The sequence below is a fragment of the Ananas comosus genome, linkage group 6 (assembly GCF_001540865.1).
Source record: "Ananas comosus cultivar F153 linkage group 6, ASM154086v1, whole genome shotgun sequence".
In the NCBI taxonomy this organism is placed as follows: Eukaryota; Viridiplantae; Streptophyta; class Magnoliopsida; order Poales; family Bromeliaceae; genus Ananas; species Ananas comosus.
The window spans coordinates 14241291-14262975 of NC_033626.1; the positions used below are offsets into that span (position 1 = coordinate 14241291).

The 21685-nt window shown below is 36.1% G+C and overlaps 4 protein-coding genes and 1 long non-coding RNA gene across 8 annotated transcripts in view; 2 read left to right on the plus strand and 3 right to left on the minus strand.

Annotated features, from left to right (window-relative positions):
- Window positions 1–1080, minus strand: part of LOC109711455 (beta-glucosidase 24-like) — an 8791-nt gene extending 7711 nt beyond the window's left edge. For all 3 annotated transcript variants that reach the window (XR_002216602.1, XM_020234496.1, XM_020234495.1), the window contains exons 1-2: window positions 970–1080; window positions 813–882 (exon numbers count right to left, since the gene is read on the minus strand). Coding sequence is in view for 2 of the 3 variants with exons in the window: in XM_020234496.1 (XP_020090085.1) it covers window positions 813–882; window positions 970–1071 (172 nt within the window). In the remaining variant the exon portion in view is untranslated. The remainder of the gene's footprint in view (window positions 1–812; window positions 883–969) is intronic.
- Window positions 1–1906, plus strand: part of LOC109711456 — a 9958-nt gene extending 8052 nt beyond the window's left edge. Inside the window, exon 4 of the long non-coding RNA XR_002216603.1 lies at window positions 933–1906. This is a non-coding gene — a long non-coding RNA (uncharacterized LOC109711456). The remainder of the gene's footprint in view (window positions 1–932) is intronic.
- LOC109711453 (general transcription factor 3C polypeptide 3-like) lies at window positions 2485–10889 on the plus strand. Of its 2 annotated transcripts, none has more exons than XM_020234492.1 (18): window positions 2485–2943; window positions 3036–3144; window positions 3367–3474; window positions 3767–3948; window positions 4608–4803; window positions 5058–5312; window positions 5549–5695; window positions 5878–5956; window positions 6105–6218; window positions 6312–6463; window positions 7471–7589; window positions 8132–8255; window positions 8346–8417; window positions 9080–9206; window positions 9431–9545; window positions 9971–10155; window positions 10280–10358; window positions 10510–10676. In XM_020234492.1, exons 1-18 carry the CDS (start codon window positions 2636–2638, stop codon window positions 10526–10528), a joined length of 2490 nt encoding a protein of 829 aa, XP_020090081.1. In that variant the 5' UTR covers window positions 2485–2635; the 3' UTR covers window positions 10529–10676. The 2 variants fall into 2 exon arrangements, with proteins under 2 accessions (XP_020090081.1, XP_020090080.1); XM_020234491.1 differs by having other exon boundaries at window positions 2489–2943; window positions 10246–10358; window positions 10510–10889.
- On the minus strand, window positions 11013–14840 carry LOC109711454 (beta-glucosidase 12-like). Its single transcript, XM_020234493.1, has 13 exons — window positions 14599–14840; window positions 14429–14498; window positions 13869–13927; window positions 13668–13743; window positions 13308–13385; window positions 13121–13208; window positions 12770–13025; window positions 12548–12663; window positions 12223–12443; window positions 12061–12092; window positions 11820–11922; window positions 11595–11703; window positions 11013–11474 (listed from the first exon to the last, which is right to left on the minus strand). Exons 1-13 carry the CDS (start codon window positions 14767–14769, stop codon window positions 11306–11308), a joined length of 1548 nt encoding a protein of 515 aa, XP_020090082.1. The 5' UTR covers window positions 14770–14840; the 3' UTR covers window positions 11013–11305.
- On the minus strand, window positions 15675–20842 carry LOC109711413 (beta-glucosidase 12-like). Its single transcript, XM_020234428.1, has 10 exons — window positions 20767–20842; window positions 20544–20621; window positions 20346–20433; window positions 18615–18870; window positions 17597–17712; window positions 17266–17483; window positions 17117–17148; window positions 16899–17001; window positions 16391–16499; window positions 15675–16296 (listed from the first exon to the last, which is right to left on the minus strand). Exons 1-10 carry the CDS (start codon window positions 20825–20827, stop codon window positions 16128–16130), a joined length of 1230 nt encoding a protein of 409 aa, XP_020090017.1. The 5' UTR covers window positions 20828–20842; the 3' UTR covers window positions 15675–16127.

The window sequence follows — 21685 nt, forward strand, 5'->3', positions numbered from 1 at the left end:
TACTCTATATATATATATATATATATATATATATATATATATATATATATATATATATATATATATATATATATATATATATATATATATAAATATAAATTTGATGTTATATTTGAATTTGTATTTTAAAAATTTAGAGTTAATATATCATATTTTGAAATATTGAAAAAAGAAATAATTGTTTCGGATTCAAATTTTCGGGTTCGGTTCGGATTCGGGTTTCAGATTTTTGGTTGGGTTCGGGTTTGGATATGGATTTTTAAAATCCGACGGGTTCGGATTCGGGTTCGGGTCTCGGGTTTGGAGTCGGGTTCGGGTTCGGGTTTTTGAAAATCCGCCCCGAATCCGACCGACATCTTTAGGGATATGTTATGTCATGGACATAATAGTTTTCCAGAGGTAGTCTTAGATCTTAAAGTATTCTTCCTAGAAAGATAATTATTTGTTGGATTATCAAAACTGCCCTGTGTAATGTGAAATTAACATATAAAAAAGACCTTATAGTCTGTTTAGTTGATGACATAATAAAGAAATTTCTGCAGAACATGCTTCTTTGACATGCAATGCTATAATAGCAGGAGATCTCAATTCAAATTTCTTTGTATCATTTAATGTATAAATGTACTTTCTTTGTGTCTGAAGTGCGTTTATGTGTTGAGGTCCAGTATCCCTTTCAAGGTGAGGAAATGAACCATGCGTTTTCTTCGACACTTTTTTAAATCCTTATGCTTCCCTCTGTGTACTCTTGTGTATCTGTGTTTGTGTGTGCACGCGCGCGTGCGCGAGGGAGAGAGAGAGAGAGAGAAATCAACCTGGGTATCGGTGAGTGAAAGTATCCCATATGCTAGGCCCTTTGCCATATTCTCTCGCTGCGCCTTCGTACTGCTACACCATCCTTAGATAACATAAGCTGCTACATGCATGTGTTGCAGATTCCAAGAAATGTTTAGAAATTTCGGAGAGCTTAACCTGATATGCCGATGACGCTGTTCCGAAGGCGAAATCTTCTGGGAAGCTGCTCCTTTGGAGTGTAGCAGATCGATGTTGATGCAATCCTTCACAATATAACATCCATGGAGCCAAGAGGAGGAAGAAGAGACGAAGAAGAGCTTTCGATGCCTCCATGCTCTCTGTGTCACCCAAGGAGCCGTTACCCGATGCAAACCGCGCAGTATGGGCTCTTTATATACAACTATACAAGGCAAGATGGATCCCATTTTCCAACTTTGCTAGCAAGAGAAGTTTATTGCTTGGGCGACGTCTACCACGTCACTCATGAACCGCATCAATTAAAATGCAAGCAAAACATAAGAATTAAGTTCGAGTTGCTGCTTTTTAAGTCTCAAACTTTTGTTCCTTTATTGAAGAAACGAGACTAAACAGGCACTTAAAAGATCGAAATCTCAAAATTCGGAGCGCAAAAGGCCAGGGCTAGCTGGGGGGAATTGGCACCAGTAGTATGCAATATCACTTGCTTATCTCCTACTTGGTCAAAACCAAATTAATCCATTGTGTGTTCGTGGGTCCAGTGCACTAAGGCCTGCAGGGAAAAGGGGGGGACAACACATCTCATGGGGCCTTGGCTAATTTGCTTATTCTTACGTCCTCAATTTTAGCGGTGGAAAAAGAAATGCTGGGCCCGAGCATCTCCCCAGCCTTATTTAAATCGGCAACTCGTGAGTATGTACAGTACTAGACACCATTATTAGTAGAACCAGTACAAGGCGAATGATTGTGGAGGAGATTGTTACAAACAGAAGGGAGAACCAAGTACAAGAAAAAAATTGTGTATAAATAATCTGTATTATTACTAGGATGGTTATTTATTTATTTATTTATTTTTGGTTGTAAGAATAGAACAAATTAAAAGTAAATTATCCTCGGAGAATAATAAGCCTGATTCGAATCCTCTCGCTTTTGCTTGTTGGAATGCCGGGCAACGGAATCCGAGGGCTTGTCCGTCATTTAACACCGAGACGCGCGCGTGATAACAGACGCCGTGGAGAGAAATTTGCCATCCTCTCTCCGCCCCAGTTCTCGTCGTTCCCAAACCCTCTCTCTCCAACATCCCTTTGATGAAATTTGTACAAAGAAAAATTTTAGCTGATAAATAAAATTTTAACAATTCAAATTTTTAATAAAAAAATTTAGTAATTAAAAAATTAATATTAAAAAATGTTAAATTTATTTTTTTAATTTATCCTCGCTTAATTTTTAATTATTTTATTTGTATTATTTCATGCAAATAACTTAATAATTTTACTAAATTTAATAGTAATTTAGTTGGAATTTAATTTTTTAAATTTTTATTAGTAAAATAATAAAATTATCTAAAAATAAAAATTTGAATCCTAAACACTAACCGTAAATAAAATTGAACTTTATATCTTTTGTTTTAAATTTTTATAATTTTACAGTTATTAAATTGAAAAAAAATCAATCCGGAAAGAGAGCTTTGAGCTTCCGTTCCTTGTCCTTTTCTCCAATTTTTTTTTCTTTTTTTTTTTCCCCCTTAATCCCCTTCAAAAACCCTACCCGCCTTTCTTTTACAGAGGGCGAAGCGGACGACCTTCAATCCTCGTGACCTGCATCAAAACCCTAGCAAAATTTTTAAGGATCTATTAGGGAGTTTCAGATGGAGATAGGCGAAGGAGGAGGGTCTCGGCATGGAGAAGAGGAGAGGAGAGGAGACGAAGAAGAGCAAGAAAAGGAGAACGAAGAAGATGTAGCGGAGGTGGAGGAAGAGGAGGAGGAGGAGGAGGAGGAGGAGGAGGAGGAAGGTGATGATGAGGAATACGCAATAGAATTCGACGAAGAGACGAACCCTCTCGACTTCATTGAGGAGGCCGCGGACGGCGTCGAGCTCTACCAGCAATTCGAGCGGCTCGAGTACGAGGCGCTCGCCGAACGGAAGCGCAAGGCCCTCCAGGACCGAATAGACCGGTGGAAACCCTAAATTTTATTTATTTTTTTCGTGAATCATTTGTTCTTACATCTCTGTGCTAAATGATTGTTGGTGCTGTTTGTTGCTGTAGGGGTGAGCCCTCCAAGAAGCCACGACGAGATGAGTTCTTGGGCGCCACAATGGAAGAGATCAATGAGATGATGAACTTTGGGATGCGCAGGAGGAATAGGTCGCGAGCTGTATGATCTTTTCAACTTCGATTTTGTTCTCTTCCTGTTGTTTTCGTTGATGCATTCTTTTCGATATAGTGTTAGGCAAAGTTGGTTTTGGAACGACTAAAGCTTTTGCTTGAGTTTTAGGAGAATTGAGTTCTCGAGTTCTTTGCACAAGTTCTTGACTAGCTCTATTTTAATTTCTTTTCTGAAAAAAAAATAAAATAAATGCCTGTTTTCTTTGATCAGCCTAAGAAAAGAGGGAGAAAGAAGGGGTCGAGGAATAAATTCACCCATGAAGTTAGTCGGAAAATTGGTGATGCTACTCTTCATTATGCATCTGGAGACTATGAAGAGGTTAGCCATTCTTTGCTTGCACACATTTGCTTTGCTTCTATAAATTTTTGAGGGTGAAACGTTGGTAGTGGTGAAAGTTTGTACCTACTATCACAAACTGAAATTAACCATATAATTATGTTTTTTTAGTTTGTTGAATTTTGTCTTGTAAAATGATTTTTAGCCGACCCGGTATTTTCTTGACGCATGATTACTGTGTTCTAGAATGTCATGCAAATCATGGTATTGTTGAAACCACGCATATATCCACTTGCATTATCTATTTATTTCTTGATCTTTCTTCTGAATACAGGCAATTCCTTTATTGGAAGAGGTTGTGTTGCTTGCACCAAATTTACCTGATGCATATCATCTACTTGGACTAATATATGAAGCCATGGGTGACAGAATGAAAGCTATTAATTTTCACATCCTTGCTGCATACTTATCACCGAAGGATCCGTCATTGTGGAAAAAGCTTGTATCTTGGTCAATGTAAGCCCTTCAAAACTTCTTGGTTGAATTTTAGCTCAAGAATGGCATGACCATTCTTTCAATACTATGTTGCATTTTGTAGTGTTTTGGTCCTATTTATAGCACTAGGAATACTACCAGTTTTGCCACTCATTAACTTGCATTGTCAGATAATACATGAAAACAATTAATTGCCCTTCCGTACTATAGATATACATGTGTCATTGTTGAAGATACTGGCTATTCAATCTTATGTATGCTACTACTATAGATATACATGTCATTGTTGAACATACTGGCTATTCAATCTTTTGTATGCTACTACTATAGATATACATGTCATTGTTGAACATACTGGCTATTCAATCTTATGTATGCTATATTTCGTGAAGCTAACACCTTTATTAGTACATGAAAAAAAAGGCTTTTTCAGATTATCAGTCTGTTAATTCCTTGCTTGCTTGTCCATACAACCATGTGTGCGTATGCATGTGTTATTTTCTTAAATGACTCCATGATATTATGTCTCAAATGGTCGCATCCAACATTTCTTACTTCTACAGTCCCATTAGTATCAGTTTTGAACCCTTTTTTTCCTTGTCCAACTGTTGGGTTATTTCATTCTTTCTAATAGACAACTGGTGGCTCTAGCGCTGACTGTTTTGAATCTTCTGGCGCAGAGAACAAAAGAATACTGGTCAGCTTATGTATTGTCTTAAGAAGGCTATAACTGCAGATCCAAACGATGTAGGCCTTAAGTTTGACATTGCTTTACTGCAATTTGAAATGGGGGAATACAAGAAAGCTGCAGAATCATATGAGCAGATACTAGAGATCTATCCCGCCAACATTGAAGCACGCAAAATGGCCTCAAAGGTTCTTATTCTACAAGTTATTGTTTGCATTAGAGCTTCTAATGTTATATTCGCCTACATAATGTGCATCTTACTTTCAAATATATGGATATTACTATTATGAATTTTTTTATATAGTATCTAAAAAATAGCTCTCTAAAAGATCTTTAGTTATAAAAATCTTCACAGTTTGGAATTTTTTTATTTTTGTTTTTATTTTTATTTTTATTTTTATTTTTTTACTGAGCCTTTCTTTTTCTCTTTCGCTTCTTTCAGATGTATCGGAAATGTGGTCTACATGACATGGCAATCAGTTTACTTGAAGATCATGTCAATCTTCCTAATTCTAAAGCGGACTTGAATGTTGTAGATCTTCTAGTTTCCTTGTATATGGACAAAAATGCACATAATGAGGCACTTAGGCATATCGAGAATACCCGGCTAGCACTTGGCTTTGAGAAACTGCCTGTAAATCTAAACACGAAAGAAGTAATCTGCCATGCTCATCTTGGAGAGATGGAACCTGCTGAGGTTTGTGGTTATTTCTGTTACTTTCCCATATAACTAATTCACTCACAAAATCAGACTATTAAGTGCTTCTTTTGTTTATTTTTTCCTCCGTTCTTGCTTTCTACCTATGTGACATCACATCAATTTTTTTTTTGAAAAAAAATCTGATATCGATATTGTGCAAATATTGTTGTTAGTTTGAATTACATTCTTATTCAGATTTCTTCTCTTTCTATTGGGCTTCCGTCCATTTGCAGGTATTTTTTCAGGATATTCAAATGGAAAATTCTCCGGATAAAGGAGATTGGATATTGGAAGTTGCTGACTCATTTGCTTCTTTGGGGCAGTATGATTATGCAGTAAAATTGTACTCCATGCTAGAGGAAATTGTTGGTGATAAAAATGTGATTTGCTTATATTGTTGCATTTCGTTTTTATGTGACAATGTGCAAAAACTTCTTATTTACATTACTCAATGTTGACAGTTCTATCATAGTGATTTATCATGTGTTTTTTATTTTGTTTATTTTACTTTGTTTCTTTGTAAAGGATTATTGGTAACTTCTCTTATTTCAATTATCTGCAGGGTAAATTGTATCTTAAAGTTGCTCAATGTTACATATCCATGAAGGAAAGTGGAAAAGCTATTCCGTTCTTCTACAAAGGTCCTTTTCTCCATCTTTCACCATTGCTAAGCTGCAAGAACAACTATTAGAATCAGACTGTTGGTATCTTTTAGTTAGCTCTACAAAGTTATTTGGAATGAGTATTGTTGATTTCTTATTCTTTTACTGAATTCATGGTCTTTTTCAGCTTTATCTAAAATGGAAGATGACATTGATATCCGATTGACTCTATCCTCCGCCCTTGTAGAAGAGGGAAAGGAAGATGAAACTATTATTTTGCTTTCCCCTCCTAACAATTCAGGTAACTCAAGCTGAGGACTGATTTATAGAGTCAAGGTGGTTGTAATTTTTATTGACATCATTCCAGATTTTACATAACCACTCCTTGATACAGATATTGCACAATCCAAACCTTGGTGGCTTAATGGGAAAATTAAATTGCAGCTTGCAAAAGTTTATCGTGACAAAGGGATGCTGGAAGCCTTTGCTGATACTATCTTTCCATCACTTCGTGAAACATTAATTATTGAATCCATGAATCAGAAGGTAAATTTGAGCTTTCTTCTGATGATGATTATACATTTTTTTCCCCGTATTGAGTGATTTGAAAACTGTTACTACATTAAGCTTTGATTTTAGTACTTTGGCTTTTATGGCAATCAGAAGACTGAAGCCATCATTATTTCATTCCTATTTCACTGAGAATAACAATTTTAAGCTGCTGCAATATTTTTATACTTGCTTTAGGTTAGCTTTGAACTGAATAACTATTTAGCAGAAGGTTTAAGTGTTCTCTTTGTTTGTTTTCGGCATAGCAACAAAGCAGTAATTTTCTGTCCTGATATAACTATTTATTATGGGAATTGATTAGGAAATATAATTGCCCTTGCTTTCTAGGTTTCATAGCAAGAGTCAGTGATTTGGGAACTTTGTGGAATCTATAATCTCTTTTGCAATGTTATCTTTCTATGTGCATAAATGGTTTGATATAGTCCTTCCAACAAAGTGTTCAAAGCTGGGAACAAAGTTTTGGTCATTGCCATGACAATATTGTTATTCCTGTAAAATTATTGTAATTTTTCTTCTTAGTTAAGTTGGTTAAGTTTTTCTCTTGTGCTTCTTTTGCAAGAATAATGATGACTATAAGGCTTCAAATCCGTAGTGATGCTTGTGTGAAAGAGACTTCCCAGAAAAGCATTTGAACTGTTTTGTCAATCCTTTCTGTTATTTTGGCACAACATATAGATATTTTTCCAGCATATATAGATGTGTAGATATTCATTAATTTCTTCGACTTTTACCCTTTATTACTGCATCAGTGTAGTGTCCCGCAAAAATTTGAGAAACTTCTATTTTTTCTACAGTCGTGGAATGTAACTAGGTATTGGGTCTAACAATTTATGTCATTGACACTTTTATTTTATTGCTTAGATCATTAATTTGTTTGTTTAACTTTGCGCTCTTTGACTTCTATGGTAGGCTCTTTGTTCCTTAGTTTCATTTGTAATTTGTTCCTTAGTTTCATTTGTCATGTTTGTGCTGTCTTTAAACAGGTGCGACCTGCAAAAAAGCTCCCAAAAACTGTTCTATTTGAGAGAGCCAAGTTGTTGGGTGAACAACAACCTCAGAACATTTTTCACGGGTTTAAACCAATCGCAACAACAGCGGAGTTGTAAGCCATATTCTTTCTCTTGCTTTAGACAGAATGGGCATAACACTTCAGTATTATCACCTTGGAATATATAATAACAAACTTTTGTCCCATTGCATTAGTGTCTGATGAATGGTGATTTCCATTATTACATGTTGTCAAAGAATCAATGCAGGGATTTACCCCTAGTTGAACAGCTAAAAGCACATCCCTGGTTCATTCTGTTTTAGTTTCCATATAGAAACCAAAAACTGAAGATAAATATTTTATTTTTATTTCAAAACAAACTGAACTAAAGTATTTGTTAAATGGAACCAAGTTAACTGGGTTGGCTAGTCTTGATCGTGTAATTTGGTTGGAAATCGAGTAGGTGCATAACCTAAAAACTCTGAGGTAAGAGTTTGTTTTTACTTTATAAAAGCAGGTCCGAAATCCTTTTTGTGCTTGTTTTTAGTTTATGCATCAGTAAGATTACTCGGTAAGTTATCTAAGCACATCATTTCACTTAAGTGCCTCGAATTTTATTTCTAATATTACTGCTATCATTGTTATTATGTTGTTAGGGCCAAAGCGGCTAGAGCAAAGAAATTGCTACAAAAGAAGGCATCTTTAAGAGCAGAAAGGAAAGCAGCAGCAATAGCTGCTGGCTTGGAATGGCAAAGTGAAGATTCAGAGGACGAAACTCCGGTAGATTAAAAATTCTGATGATTCTGTTACATTTGATATTATGAGTACTCTTCATTGAATGGCTCAAAGCATCTTTTTTTTTTCCTTTAGCGGAAGGAAATACAAGAACCTCCTCTTCCAGGACTGTTAATGAACATGGAGGGCTATCAACTTATATTAGATGTCAGTATTTTCTTTGCCTTTTTCTCTTTTTTAATTCACTTTCCACCTATTGGATATGTTTAAAATATATGTTTTGCAGAATAAAAGCCCTGGAGTTACACTATAGTTGCTTTCTGTTATTCATGTTTAATAGATTCAATTGATGATTTAACATGAATAAACTAGTTTGTTAATTTTTTTTTTCTGTGCATAGAATCAGAGTAGGATGGTTAAAAAGGAGAAAGTTATGTTATTGTAATGTGTCCATTATGATGGAAAGGAAGAATTTATAGAATGGTTAGCAGTCATGCTTTATGAATTAGAATATTGTGCAATTAAGAAAGGATGTATGCAAAATTGAAACTAGAATACTGAAGTGGATGTATGAGTTTTACAGGAAAGTTAGAATAGAAAATGACTGTCTTCAACACAAGTTAGTACTCTGTGTTATCCAAAAATCACATACTACTATGTGCCCCATTCTTGGCTGGTTGGTATAGGTGTACCCTCTTATGTTAGGTGATTTGGTATTGATTACTCTTAGGTTCTGCACTGATTTGTGGGCTGTCCATAGTGTCTTACTGTTCCAAAACTTCTGCCCCTGACAATTCTATGAGCTAGTTTCTAAACTAAAGAAAAAGCTGGCATAAAGTCTTTTTTGATTTTTCTGGAGTAATTTGCAGCTTTGCAAAGCATTGGCATCATTGAAACGATATTGGGAGGAACTGGAGATTATTAACCGCACTCTCAAAGTGGCCAACAATATATTATCTGAGGAGAAAAAAGAAGAGCTTCGATCATTGGGTGCACGTAAGAATTGTCTTCTTTTTCTAATTATTGGTGATTTCGCCTGTAACTAGAAATGAATTATCGCCTGACTAGGCTTGCATCTTAAAATGTAAACAGAATTTTTTACTTCTATGCAAATAGTACTTGTAAGCTTTTTGTCAACATGTAGGTGGGAGTACAAAGAGTTGCTCTGCTGAAACATCAGATTTTTTCCCCCCCTAATGTCTTTGTTTTCCTCCCTTCAGAAATAGCATATAGCACTGGAGATCCGAAACATGGATACAATTATGTACGTCATATAGTTCAGCAACATCCTTATAGCAATGCTGCATGGAACTGCTTCTATAAAGTGGTTTCAAGGTAATTGATAACGACGCTTTATTGGAGCTATGGGGTCAATATATTCTTCAAAGCTCATGCTTTGCGTGAAATGTTGTTTCAATTCTCAACCTTAAGCCTATGTGAAAAGTCTGATCAGGTGCATGCTATTTTATTTACTAGACAAGTTCTTCAAATATTTTTTTATTTATTATAACAGGTTTATATGTTTCTCAGGCTTTCTATATAAAAGTTGATGCCAGTTCCTGATGCTTTATCTGTTCACATTCAATTGCTTTATTTTTAATCGTTGTGATCTTTTATCGAACAATTATTGTTGTGATTTTCATGGTGCGGATGCTAAGCCTGATAAATTTGGTTAGAATGTATTAAAAGTAGGTGTTTTTCTGGACGGTTTCTACATGTTGGATTAAACAGTTATTTCTTTTGAACTTAATGCTTTGCAGAGTGGAAAATCGCTTTTCGGGGAAATTCCTAAACCGGATGAAGGCAGCATGGAGAGACTGTGTACCACCAATAGTTATTAGCGGCCATCACTTTACTGCAATTAGCCAGCATCAAGCAGCTACTCGTGATTATTTGGAAGCTTACAAGCTGCAGCCTGATAATCCTCTTATTAATTTATGTGTTGGTATATTGTCTCAACTACCACTCTACCAGATTGATCATTTCTGCGCAGAAAATGAATGTGGGAATTATAATAATTTTAAATTTCTTTCAGGCATCTCTTTGATTAATTTAGCTCTCGGTTTTAGGCTTCAGAATAAGCACCAGTGTGTTGTCCAAGGGTTTGCATTTCTCTACAATTATTTACGCATCTGCGACAACAGCCAGGTTTGATTCCATTTCAGGTTCTCTAGTTGTTTGCATTTATCACATGCTCGTCATCATCCTTAGCCCTCTCACCTGCCTCTCTTTCTCCATCTTCTATTGGGGTCGAGCGATAGAATGTCTAATTTGGTAGTGTTGTGGTTTTCTATTTTAGGAAGCTTTGTACAATGTAGCTCGGGCTTACCACCAAGTCGGCCTTGTTACACTTGCCGCTGCTTACTATGAGAAGGTTCTAGCAGTTAAGGAGGAGGACCACCCAATTCCCAAGCTCCCCTATGAGGGTTCAAGTACTAGAGAAAAAAATCTGAGGCCAGGTTACTCTAACCTGCACAGGGAGGCTGCTTATAACTTGCACTTAATTTACAAGAAAAGTGGAGCAACAGATCTTGCGAGACAGGTACTGAAAAATTATTGTACAGTTTGAAACTATTTTGGGTTTTTAAATTATCTATGCGTATATAAGTTATTTGTAATTCAAAAATAAATTGGCTGAAGAAAATAATTAAAAAGAAAATTCTTTCCCCTAGCATCAAATCCACATGTTTATCGAAATATATTTTATTTGGCTTGGGTCAAATAACCCCTTAATCATTTAAGGCCATATTTTGTCGCTTTTACGTCAGAATAAAGGTTAGGAGTAGGCAACCCACGGCGACTAGCGCTGATTGATAATTGTTCGAATGTTAGAAATTGCACCATAATCTATCCTTTGATTCTCATCCCATTTGTCTACCCATTTCTTTGGATGATCTTAATCTTAAGGCTATTGCATTGCCCAAGCACACATTTTTTTTTTTAAAAAAAACTGGAGATCTTATAAATCATTGCAATATAGTGCCAAGTACAAGGTTATTTTCCTAGTATCATTACATATCAAGAAATTCGAGCAGCTCTCTTGTCAGTGCTTTAGCATGTAGTATTAGCATAAGCATAGCATGTTATCCAGTAACCTACTTCCGGAGGAGTCTCTTAAACCAGTGAGCAGATCTTTTGGGATATCTCTTCAGACCGTTGTTAAAATCCACGTAATTTATCCCGAATCGGACACTGTAACCATCCACCCACTCAAAGTTATCTAGCAATGACCAGGCGAAATATCCTCTCACGTTGACACCGTCCCTGAAATAGACCAGCATAACAAATTAAAAAAAGTGCGAGATCTAATACCTCTTTGGCACAATTACAACCTGAAAGTTACAACCCAACTGATTTTAGTCCAAATTTTGAAGCGTAAAGCACCTGATGGCTCGGCGCACGTAGAGGAGATGGTTCTTGTAGTAACTAACTCTGGTGCCGTCATTTAGGGCTTCTTTAAGAGATGCAGTCTTATTGTTGTACTCATCAACACCTAAAGAAGAATAACAAAAGAAAAGTAAATCACATTGTGCTCGCCATTTGATTAGCTAAACAACTCATAGTACCGAACTATGAGCTTCATAATGGATGTGAAAGGGGCTATCTTACCATTCTCTGTAATGTAAATGACTGGGTTGTTGTACTTGGACTTGGTATAGAGTAAGAGTTGTCTTATTCCTGGTGGGTAGATGTAAAGCCATCCTGAAGCAGCCTGTGAAACACCTCTGGCCTTAGAGCTCATTTTATAATATCTCATTTGTGTCACCTATCTCACTTCTAAACCCCAGGTTAGTTCATGTGGATCTAAACCTTTTTCCTTTTCTCTAAATTGATAAGTAATGATGCATACCTGTGGTCCAATCGGGATGCCATTGCGAATTGCTGTAATTTCATGTTAAAAAATGTTAATGGTGTCAGAACTCACAACAACATATGGGAAGAAGAAGCTTTTGGGATGAGGATAGATTCTTTTTCTTTTTCTTTTTCTTTTTCTTTCAGTCATGAATTTTACCTGTTGCATTAATCTGTGCATCAGTGGAAAAGGTTGCATTAACATTGTTGGGAGGTGGAGAAACACTGTAAGTGTAGCTTGCAGTATAGTAGTTAACCCCAATGAAGTCGTATGATCCCTTAACCAGCTCGGACTGCGTTTTAGAAAATACCGGCAGACGATTGCCGACTAAACTTTGCATGCTTGAGGGATACTTCCCTCGAGTTAACGGTTCCAGGAACCTGTTTATAAAGTTACGAAGAAATGAAATACACGATGAAACTCTAACAAAGATTGATTTTATCTCCTTTAGCTTCTACTTCTATGTTAGTATGAAGATGCTCACCATCCGTAGTTGAAGTCGAGGGCTCGTTCGACTGCTTCGTCGTCAGCCTTCGACTTTGAGTAGGGCAAGAACCAGTTTGTGTTCAGAGTTATACCGATCTGTCCCTTCTGCTGTTGCTGCATGAGATGCATGGTTTCAACAGAATCAGGTCCATCTGCTCTACTTTGAAGACTGCCAGGAATCGTAGGCCTCAGCAATTCGAGAGAGGGATTGGATGAGCACCTGATACTTGTGGCGGTATAGCTCGACGGCCGTGGCGTGGGCGAGCAGCTGGTTGTGGCATACGGCGTAGGGCTCGCGGCCAGCATCACCGGCACTGCACTTGGCGTTCTCCCAAGGAGAGCATCGGCCGGGCACGAAGGCGCCGAATGCGTATCCTTGCGCACAATACGTCAGAGGCTCGTTGAATGTGATCCACTGCTTCACCCGATCGCCGAACTCCTTGAAGCAAATGTCGGCGTAGTTTTTGAAGTCCTTTCTGCGTAATTATCATCAAAGCTTAATTAATTAGGAGGTTAAAAGAGCGGAAAAAACAAAGTAAAATTTATATTTCTAAGTAACAGGTTCGCTTACACAATACGGTGGCTTAGGAAACCTCCGTATTCGTCCTCCAAACCCTGGGGAGAGTCCCAGTGGAAAAGGGTCACAAAGGGCACTATGCCTGCAGGTAAAAACAGTACAATGTTAGCTTAGAAGGAAGAAATGTTTTTTAACCTTAATTTTATGAGTAGGAGAGAATGATGAAAAGAACTGTTTAGACCATTGGAGATGAGCTCGTTGATGAGGTTATTATAATATTGAATGCCTTCTTTGTTGATCCCTCCACCTCGAGTTCCATCTGCAGTTAGCATATATGGCAGACAATTTTCAGTAAGAAAATTGGCTTTAAAAAAAAAAAAAAAAAAAAAAAAAACCCTGCAGCAAGAAACTAAACAAAAGTTGAAACAAACTTTTGGAGCTTCTACTTCTCTTGCACCTAGAATTAAAGAGCACTTATACTTAGTTGAGTAGCTTTACTCAAATTGCTCTTTTATAGATTTTCAATTCACGCCTAATAGAGTTTTAAAGTGAGAATAAGGTTATTTTCTATTTACATTTAGGAGTGTGGTTGGATACTTACCAGGTAGGATCCTTGTCCAAGAAACGGATAATCTGTAGGCATTCATACCCATATCTTTCATAATCTTTACGTCTTCCTGCATGTTTAATTAGCTCAGGTTAATGCAAAATTTTCTCTTTGCAAAGTATTAGTTAAGGCGAGATAAATAGAAGATGAAAAAGATCATAATCAATAAATGCTGATGGATGGTTAATACCCCACCTTATACCGATGATAAGAGTCGATTGCCACATCGCCGTTGCTTCTATCTGCTATCTTCTCTGCAGCATAAATACATTTGTTGATTAGTTACAAATTTGAGCCTATATAGGAAAGGCTAGGTCTGGGTTACTAAAATTGTACTCTTTTTATCAGAACATGAGACTCTAGTATATAAAGTAAGGTTATTAAGTATGATGATATTTAATGAGTTTGCTTTTATTCCTAATAAAAGTTAAAAGCTTAATATCACTTTTCTAGTTTTGCCCATTGTAGCTTTTTGAACCTCCTTAATTTTTCAAGTTACTGTATTTAGCATAGCTGGCTAAAGACTTGATAGTTGATACTGAAAGTTTCAAATTCAAAGCTAGTTGCATGAGTTTATTTTTTAAATATAAATTAAAGTATATATATTTCTACCTTTCTCTCTCTCTCAAAAAAAAAAAAAAAAAAACATGCAGTTGTAGATTTTCACAAGTAGTTGCTGCATTACAAAATCATGATAGAAGGAGATGTTACAATAACATTTCTTATTTGTGTGTGTGTGAGTGAGAGAGATCAACCTGGGTGTTGGTGAGTGAAGGTATCCCAAATGCTCGGCCCCCTCCCTCCGACTGCCGCGGCACCTTCATACTAAATACATGTATGTTCGCAGAAAGGTAAACTTAATTAAACCAGATTCAAAACTATACGATCCTCAACAAAATAAGCATACATGCATCCATGTCTATACCTGATAAGCCGAAGATGCGGTCCCGAAAATGAATCCGTCGGGAAAGCTACTCTGGTGGAGTGCACCGGTGTGATTCTTTCTTCCAGGGACAGCCGAAGCGGAGCTTAATGAGGAGGTAGGGAGGAGGAGGAGGATGATGATGAGAAGTAGACCACCAACCTCAAACGCCATGGAGAATTATTAATACAATACTAGTATTATCAATGAGAAGAGAGAGGAAACTACACCAATTTTATAGAGAGAAAAGAGACAAATATAGATGAAAAGTGTTACGGGATAGCGTGGATTGTGGAATGTATGTGGATTGGTTAGAAAGTAGATAAAGGAAATTAGTAATTGGTTTAAAATTAGAAAGTATACGTTGAAAGATAACCATCGAGACTTTTGTTTGGGACATTTTTCGATGTGGCGGCTCTTTCAAAAATGTCAAGTGAATGTTTTTTTTTAGAGATAGGTAGCACACTATCCGTTTCGTTTATTTCATTTATAAATAAATTTTGCTGGAAATGTGAATCAATTAGTATTCGAATCTGGGTCTCGGGTATCAACCACCAAGTCCTTTACCACTTGCTCTAGAAACGGTCGGTAACTGTCAAGTGAATGTTACCAATATATTTATAGTATATAGTTTCTGAGGAGCAATTAAAAGTGACAAAAATTTATGACAATGTTAGAGCGGGTGGAATCAAATGTAATGTTGGGTGTCGTCACGCATACGTGCGGATCGTATTCTGTTGTAAATGGAGCTACATAAGTGGCGATTCTATACGTATTTTTCTCAGCGGTACAAAAAGAATGGCTATAATTTAAAGGTCGTATTCTCGTTTTAAGTTATCACAGAGGTGCGAAAAGCTGACCAAACCCAACTTGACCCGCCATTCTCCTCACCAACATCCTAAACCAATTTGGACCTGCAATCAAAACAAATCAAACCGAAATGAAGTGATCAAATCGTAAACCTGAGATACCCGAACACAATTGTTCATGGATCCAGACAACTGAGAATTTCAAGGATTTGATCCGAGACAATCTAAATTCCAAATAATCTAGACCTGAAATAATCCAAAATCGAAAATAAGAGAGTGTATGCTGAAGAATCTGCAGAAGAAAACAATGAGACACAAGAGTATAATAAATACTTCTGTGCATAGTTCTGCACCAATTGGCCTTCAAAAAAAAAAAGCAACAACAACTAAAAAAGAGAGTAAACAGCGGAGCTCCCTATTTATATGTTCCTTGTTCGGCGGCACATGGCAATTGAATGCTTAAGTAGTTCTTCAATGTAATCAAACATATATAAGGGAGTCACCATATGAAACCATGTCATCATGACGAAACCATGCTAAAATAGTTCTTCAATGCTATGTTTGCCTTTTTGCATTGTGCATCATGATTAATAAGTCATACATATTCCTGCTCAAAGTTCAAGGAGTGAAACACTGCCAAGCATTTAAGATGGAAGTTCCGATTTGAAAGAGTAGGGAAATATTTGGCCCTAAAAGATTTGCATGATCCTAAGGATTTAAGTCTTATTTCTGAAGGAACTTCTCAAACCAGCAAGCAGAGCGCTTGGGGTATCTCTTCAGATCGTCTCTGTAATCCACGAAAATCAAACCGAATCGAACAGTGTAGCCATCAATCCATTCGAAGTTATCCAACAATGACCATGCAAAATATCCTCTCACGTCGACTCCTTCCCTGCAAAAGTAGAGTGTTGAAGATCCATAGACGAGATGAGTCTATTAATTCGTTCCTCTGAACAACTTTCGTAGGCAGGAGGAGTGAAACATACTTGATGGCTCTGTTCACATTAAGGAGATGTTTGCTGTAGTAGTCTATTCTGGGTTCATCCTTTAGTGCTTCCTCAAGTGATGCATTTTTGTTGTTTAATTCATCTACACCTACAAAGAAAAAAGCGAGAAAGCGTATGCTCTGTGATTGACAAAACAACTTCACCATCGCATAGATTTGGTCCCATTTTTCATTTTATATTTTCCTGTTAACAAATGGTATGAGTTTTGAGAGGGGGAGTATTAGAACTACAACAGAGGTAGCCAAAAAGGAACACGAGAAATCGGCGTATATTTTCTGAACAGAAACAATCAACAGTTACCGCCGTGAGTAAAATGGAGTTAGGAATCTTAAATGTTGGTTATTATTGAAACAAACAATAACTAAATTTGAACTAAGGATTGATGCATTGAAAATAAATACAAACTATTTTATATCTTAGATGTAGTAGATATACTATAGTTCAGCCTAACAACATCAAGAAGAACAAGATGATAACTTAATCTGACCATTTTCGGTTATGTAGATGACTGGGTTATTGTACTTTGCCTTCGTGTACAGCAGTAGTTCTCGAATTCCCGCAGGATATACATAGAGCCAATTCGAAGCAGCCTACCCATGCATTAATATAGAATGTACAAATTAATGCAAGTTCATACTTTTCGATCTGCTACATTAACAATCTACGTACACTAGAATGCAACTAACTTTAAAGAGAAATAATCACCTTAGGACCAATTGGGATCCCGTTACGTTGTTCTGAAACATGAAACATCGATCGTACGCTAGAGTTATATATATTGTGCGGTGATAATTTTAATAGTTTACAGCATATATATATATATACTGCAGGAAAAACTGTTCGAACTAACTTACGAGTGAGATTAGTCCGAGAATCAGTGGTGTAACTTGTTTTGCGACAGTTGGATGACATGAGATCATCTGCATAGTTTGCTGTGTAGTAATTCAGCCCTATGAAGTCGAACGACCCTCTCACCGATTCGGACTGCTGCTTAGTAAACGTAGGCAGGCGTTTCCCCACCAATGCTCTCATGCTACGAGGGTAATCTCCTCCAGTTAGGGGATCCATAAACCTGGAGAAGAGTAATTCGGAAAAAAAAAAAAAAAAAAAAAAATTGAGTTTGTAGTAAATAGGGTACGTCTATCAATTCTTAGTTTGAGTTCACGTATAATTATAATGCATTACCATCCAAACATGAAATCTAAGGCTCGCTGCGCTGCGGCATCACTGGATCTGGAGCTAGTGTACGGAACAAACCAATGTGAGACTAAAGTTATTCCAATTTTCCCCTTCTGTGATTCCTGCAGCAATACATAGATACATAGATGATGTGGGATTAGTTGGGGGACAAGTATAATATCAAGAAAAGAAAAAAAGAAATGTAATATATGAGATAGAGAACATTGCTCAGTACTTATGCTACGCCACATGTTTTAAATTAACTAATTAACCTCTCGCAGCTCAAACTGTTTATAGGTTGTTTGATATCAAATGATCAATTTCTACTCAACAAGGTGTTTGAGTTGGTCCTGAGCCCCCTAGAGGTTTGCAGGTTCAATTCCCTACAACTAGCGACTATTCCTATATTATTTTCTACTAGATCGATTCTTTTTTTCTTTTTTTTTTTGGGAGTAATCTAGCATCAGACCAGTTAATCCCCTCCTAGAGTTCCACCATGTTCTGAGTTTAATTCCCACATTTGACCATACTTGCTAACAGTAGGGCCAAGGAGATCGATCTTTTTGATAACATTTAGGACTGTTGCATGTGGATGTGATGTTGGATGTGACATACGTGATTTATTTAAGGTGATCCATAAAGATACAGTCTATTTATTACAATCTATCTATTCAAGACGATTTATAAAGATACAATCAATTTAACGGTTAGGATGTATATGGATATATTATTAATGGATGAACGTGATTAAACATTTTTACATTAGATTATATATAAATGTTTGTAACAAACCGGAGTTCCGGTCTAACCTTTGCGATCTCCGGAGAAAAGAGAATAAATTCAGAACGTCCCGCTCTTTTACATGACTAACCACATACAAGGAAAAAAGCACCATCTATAATCCGTATTTGAAAATCGAAATAATAACAGAATGTACGATTTTAATCTTTATATGATCTAACAAGTGAAACACACAAAAAGAGTTAGCCGGTGGAAGAGGCAAAACAGCAAACAGAGTTGGTGCCTGGTATTTGGAGCAGTAGAGGCGGACGGCGGCGGCGTGGGCGAGGAGGAGATGGTGACAGGCGGCGTAGGGCTCCGTCCCCGAGTCTCCGGCGCGGCAGCGGCCCACCTCCCACGGCGAGCAGCGCCCCGGCGCAAACTCCCCCGTGGCGTAGCCCTTGGAGCAAAACGTCCACGGCTCGTTGAACGTGATCCAGCGACGCACCCGATCGCCAAACTCCGTAAAGCACACCTCCGCGTACTTCACGTACTCCTCCCTGCATGGACACGTACGCTCTCAATCAATGCATACATACGTGCACACACACATACATATTTTTAATAAAATAATGCTCACTACTCACTATACCATATACGCACATGACTGCAATTGAAACTGTTATAGTTTCCATAGAAACTTTAATCTAACTGTGAAAAATAGTTCAGGAGATCTCAATAACTAAAAGCTGAAGGGATCTTATCAAAAGGTTAGAGATCTATTTTAAAATGGCCCAACGAGAGGATGTTTAGCTTTATAATTTATAATTATTTTCAAAATTGCAGTAATTAAAATAACTGCAATCTCATGAGGCATATATAAAATGCTTCATCTATATATACTCAAAAATGAAGATAAACTTCACATCATATCTTGGATATCAAACTAAATCTTATCATATCTTTATTTTCTTAATACTAAAAATCTTAAAAAGTTGTCTTAAATACTTGGATGGATTTGGTGTAATCTCTGCACCCAACTTTTAGGTGTAAACTTTGCACTCAACTCGGTGCCGTACAATTAAGTAGAATTTTTTTATTAAAAAAGAGCGAATTTATATGGATATATAGTAATGCCATCTTGTGTATCAAAAAAGTCAGTAATAATTCTTATCCTCTATTCAATCAAGAGCCAATATTAATTCTTACATTAATCTTATAAACGTTTTAGGCAGCGTTTAGTTTGGAAAAAATGGAGGAATAAGCTCTTGTTTCTCACTTTTGTTCCCAATTGTAAATTTTCGTACCAAAAAATAGCAGTTCTCGGTCCGTGAAATAAATTAATATAATATGCTATAAGGCAGAAATTGCTCTTCCATCCTTTCTCTTGAACAAGTTTGTTCTCAAATGGGAATAAGATTAATTAAAGTCTAGTTTTAATTTTAATTATAGTATAAAATTATTAATTAATCTAATTAATATATTTAAATTATTATCCATTGCTTAAATAATAAAGTAATTAATTTATTTATTACTTATAATTAATTAGCTACTTAATTATTAATAATTTAATGCTAATATTTATATTGATCAACTATTAATATTTTTATTAATCTAATTATTTTTTTTACTAGCTATCTAATTAGAATAATTTACTAACTAATTAAAAAGTTAAATTATTTTTTGTAATTAATTAATTAATTAATATTTTTTTATTATCTTATAAATAATATTCATACCTAATAATTTTATTAATTTATTAAATTATTTTAACTAATATATTAATTAATTAGATAAAATATTTTTAATTTAAAATTATAACAGCTATCCCTCATATTCCAATCTAATCATCCTAACACGATTTATCTTATTCGCAAAGATAATTCAATTTTCTTTCAAACGCAAAATTGGCCTAGTTCCTGCCCATACTTGAATTTGTATTTATTTTTGAGATAAGCAGTTATTATTTATACTCGAACTAAATGCGGCCTAAGTGTACAACAATACAAGTGGAGTTTCTCATCTGGTGACTGACACAATGTGGTTGCTCAGGAACCCTCCGTACTTGTCTTCTAGGGCTTGGGGAGAGTCCCAATGGAAAATTGTCACAAATGGCTCCAAACCTGCAGATATTACGTGACAAAAATTAGTCAGGATGCGAAGTTACTTAGTCCTAATTAACAAATGAAGTTAAATTTAAGACTTTCACGTTAAATATTCACCGAACCAACACCTTTTGAGATGAGCTCGTTTATCAAGTTGTTGTAATATTTAACACCTTCTTTGTTGACCCCACCGCTTAGACATCCACCTACATATCATTACATGATTAAGTTTCAAATTTATTTGCGAGTAAAATCATGCAGGATGCTAACTAGTTTATTTTTCATGGGTTCAAGTCACAAGAACTATTTTGAGTTGATTATACAGTACACCAAGTACGAATACTTAATTACTAGGCAAAATTCTACTCCACGAGATTGAGAATCTATAAGCATCCATTCCAATTTCCTTCATGATGTTCACATCTTCCTGCAATATTATTGTACTATAAGATTTATCATAAAAAATTATATTCTTAATTAATACAAAAAAAAAAAAAATTGTAGATGTATAAGGAGCAAACACAAAAAAAAAAACTAACCTGATAACGGTGGTAAGAGCCTACTGCTACATCACCATTACTTTCATCTGCAATCTTATCTATACGGAAAATGAACATAGAATATTTTTATTTTTTTCTATTATAATTATTAAATTATTATCGCAAGAAATGATCACTGCACGTATTTGGTCTTCCAATATTATTTTCTGTGAAATGTGTCAACGCGGGATATGTAATACACACTTTTTTGCCTTCTTAGTTTGGATTTTCTTCGGCATCCAAATATANTTCAACATTTCGAGAATTTAAAAACCAAAAAAAAAAAGAAAAATAGAGTTAAGTAGAGGAATGAGAATGCACCTCTCGTTCTCAGGGTTTGGAGGAAGCGATCGAGATCTCTCCGAGAGCTCCGTTTCGCTCGATCGTGCGAAAAATCTCCTTCCGAACCCCACGAGCTCCACTCTACTCTGTTGCACTCCCAAACAATATTGGGTCGGCCCATCTAAATGGGCCGTGTTTTGTGTTGCCTCGTAGGCTTAGTAGGCCTAATAGGCCTAGAATTTTCTCTTTGTGGGCCTAATCGAAGTACTAGAGATATGTTCATAACACGTAACGAAAAAGTTTTCAAGTGTAAGCTTTGTTCTCACGTTTTGATAAGATTTTAGACTTTCCTTTGGTTCGGGTATAAGTACTTATTTTAGAGATATATACAAGTTCAGGTATAACTGTATAAGCAAAAGCTAGACCAATTTTATGTTTCGATGAAAATT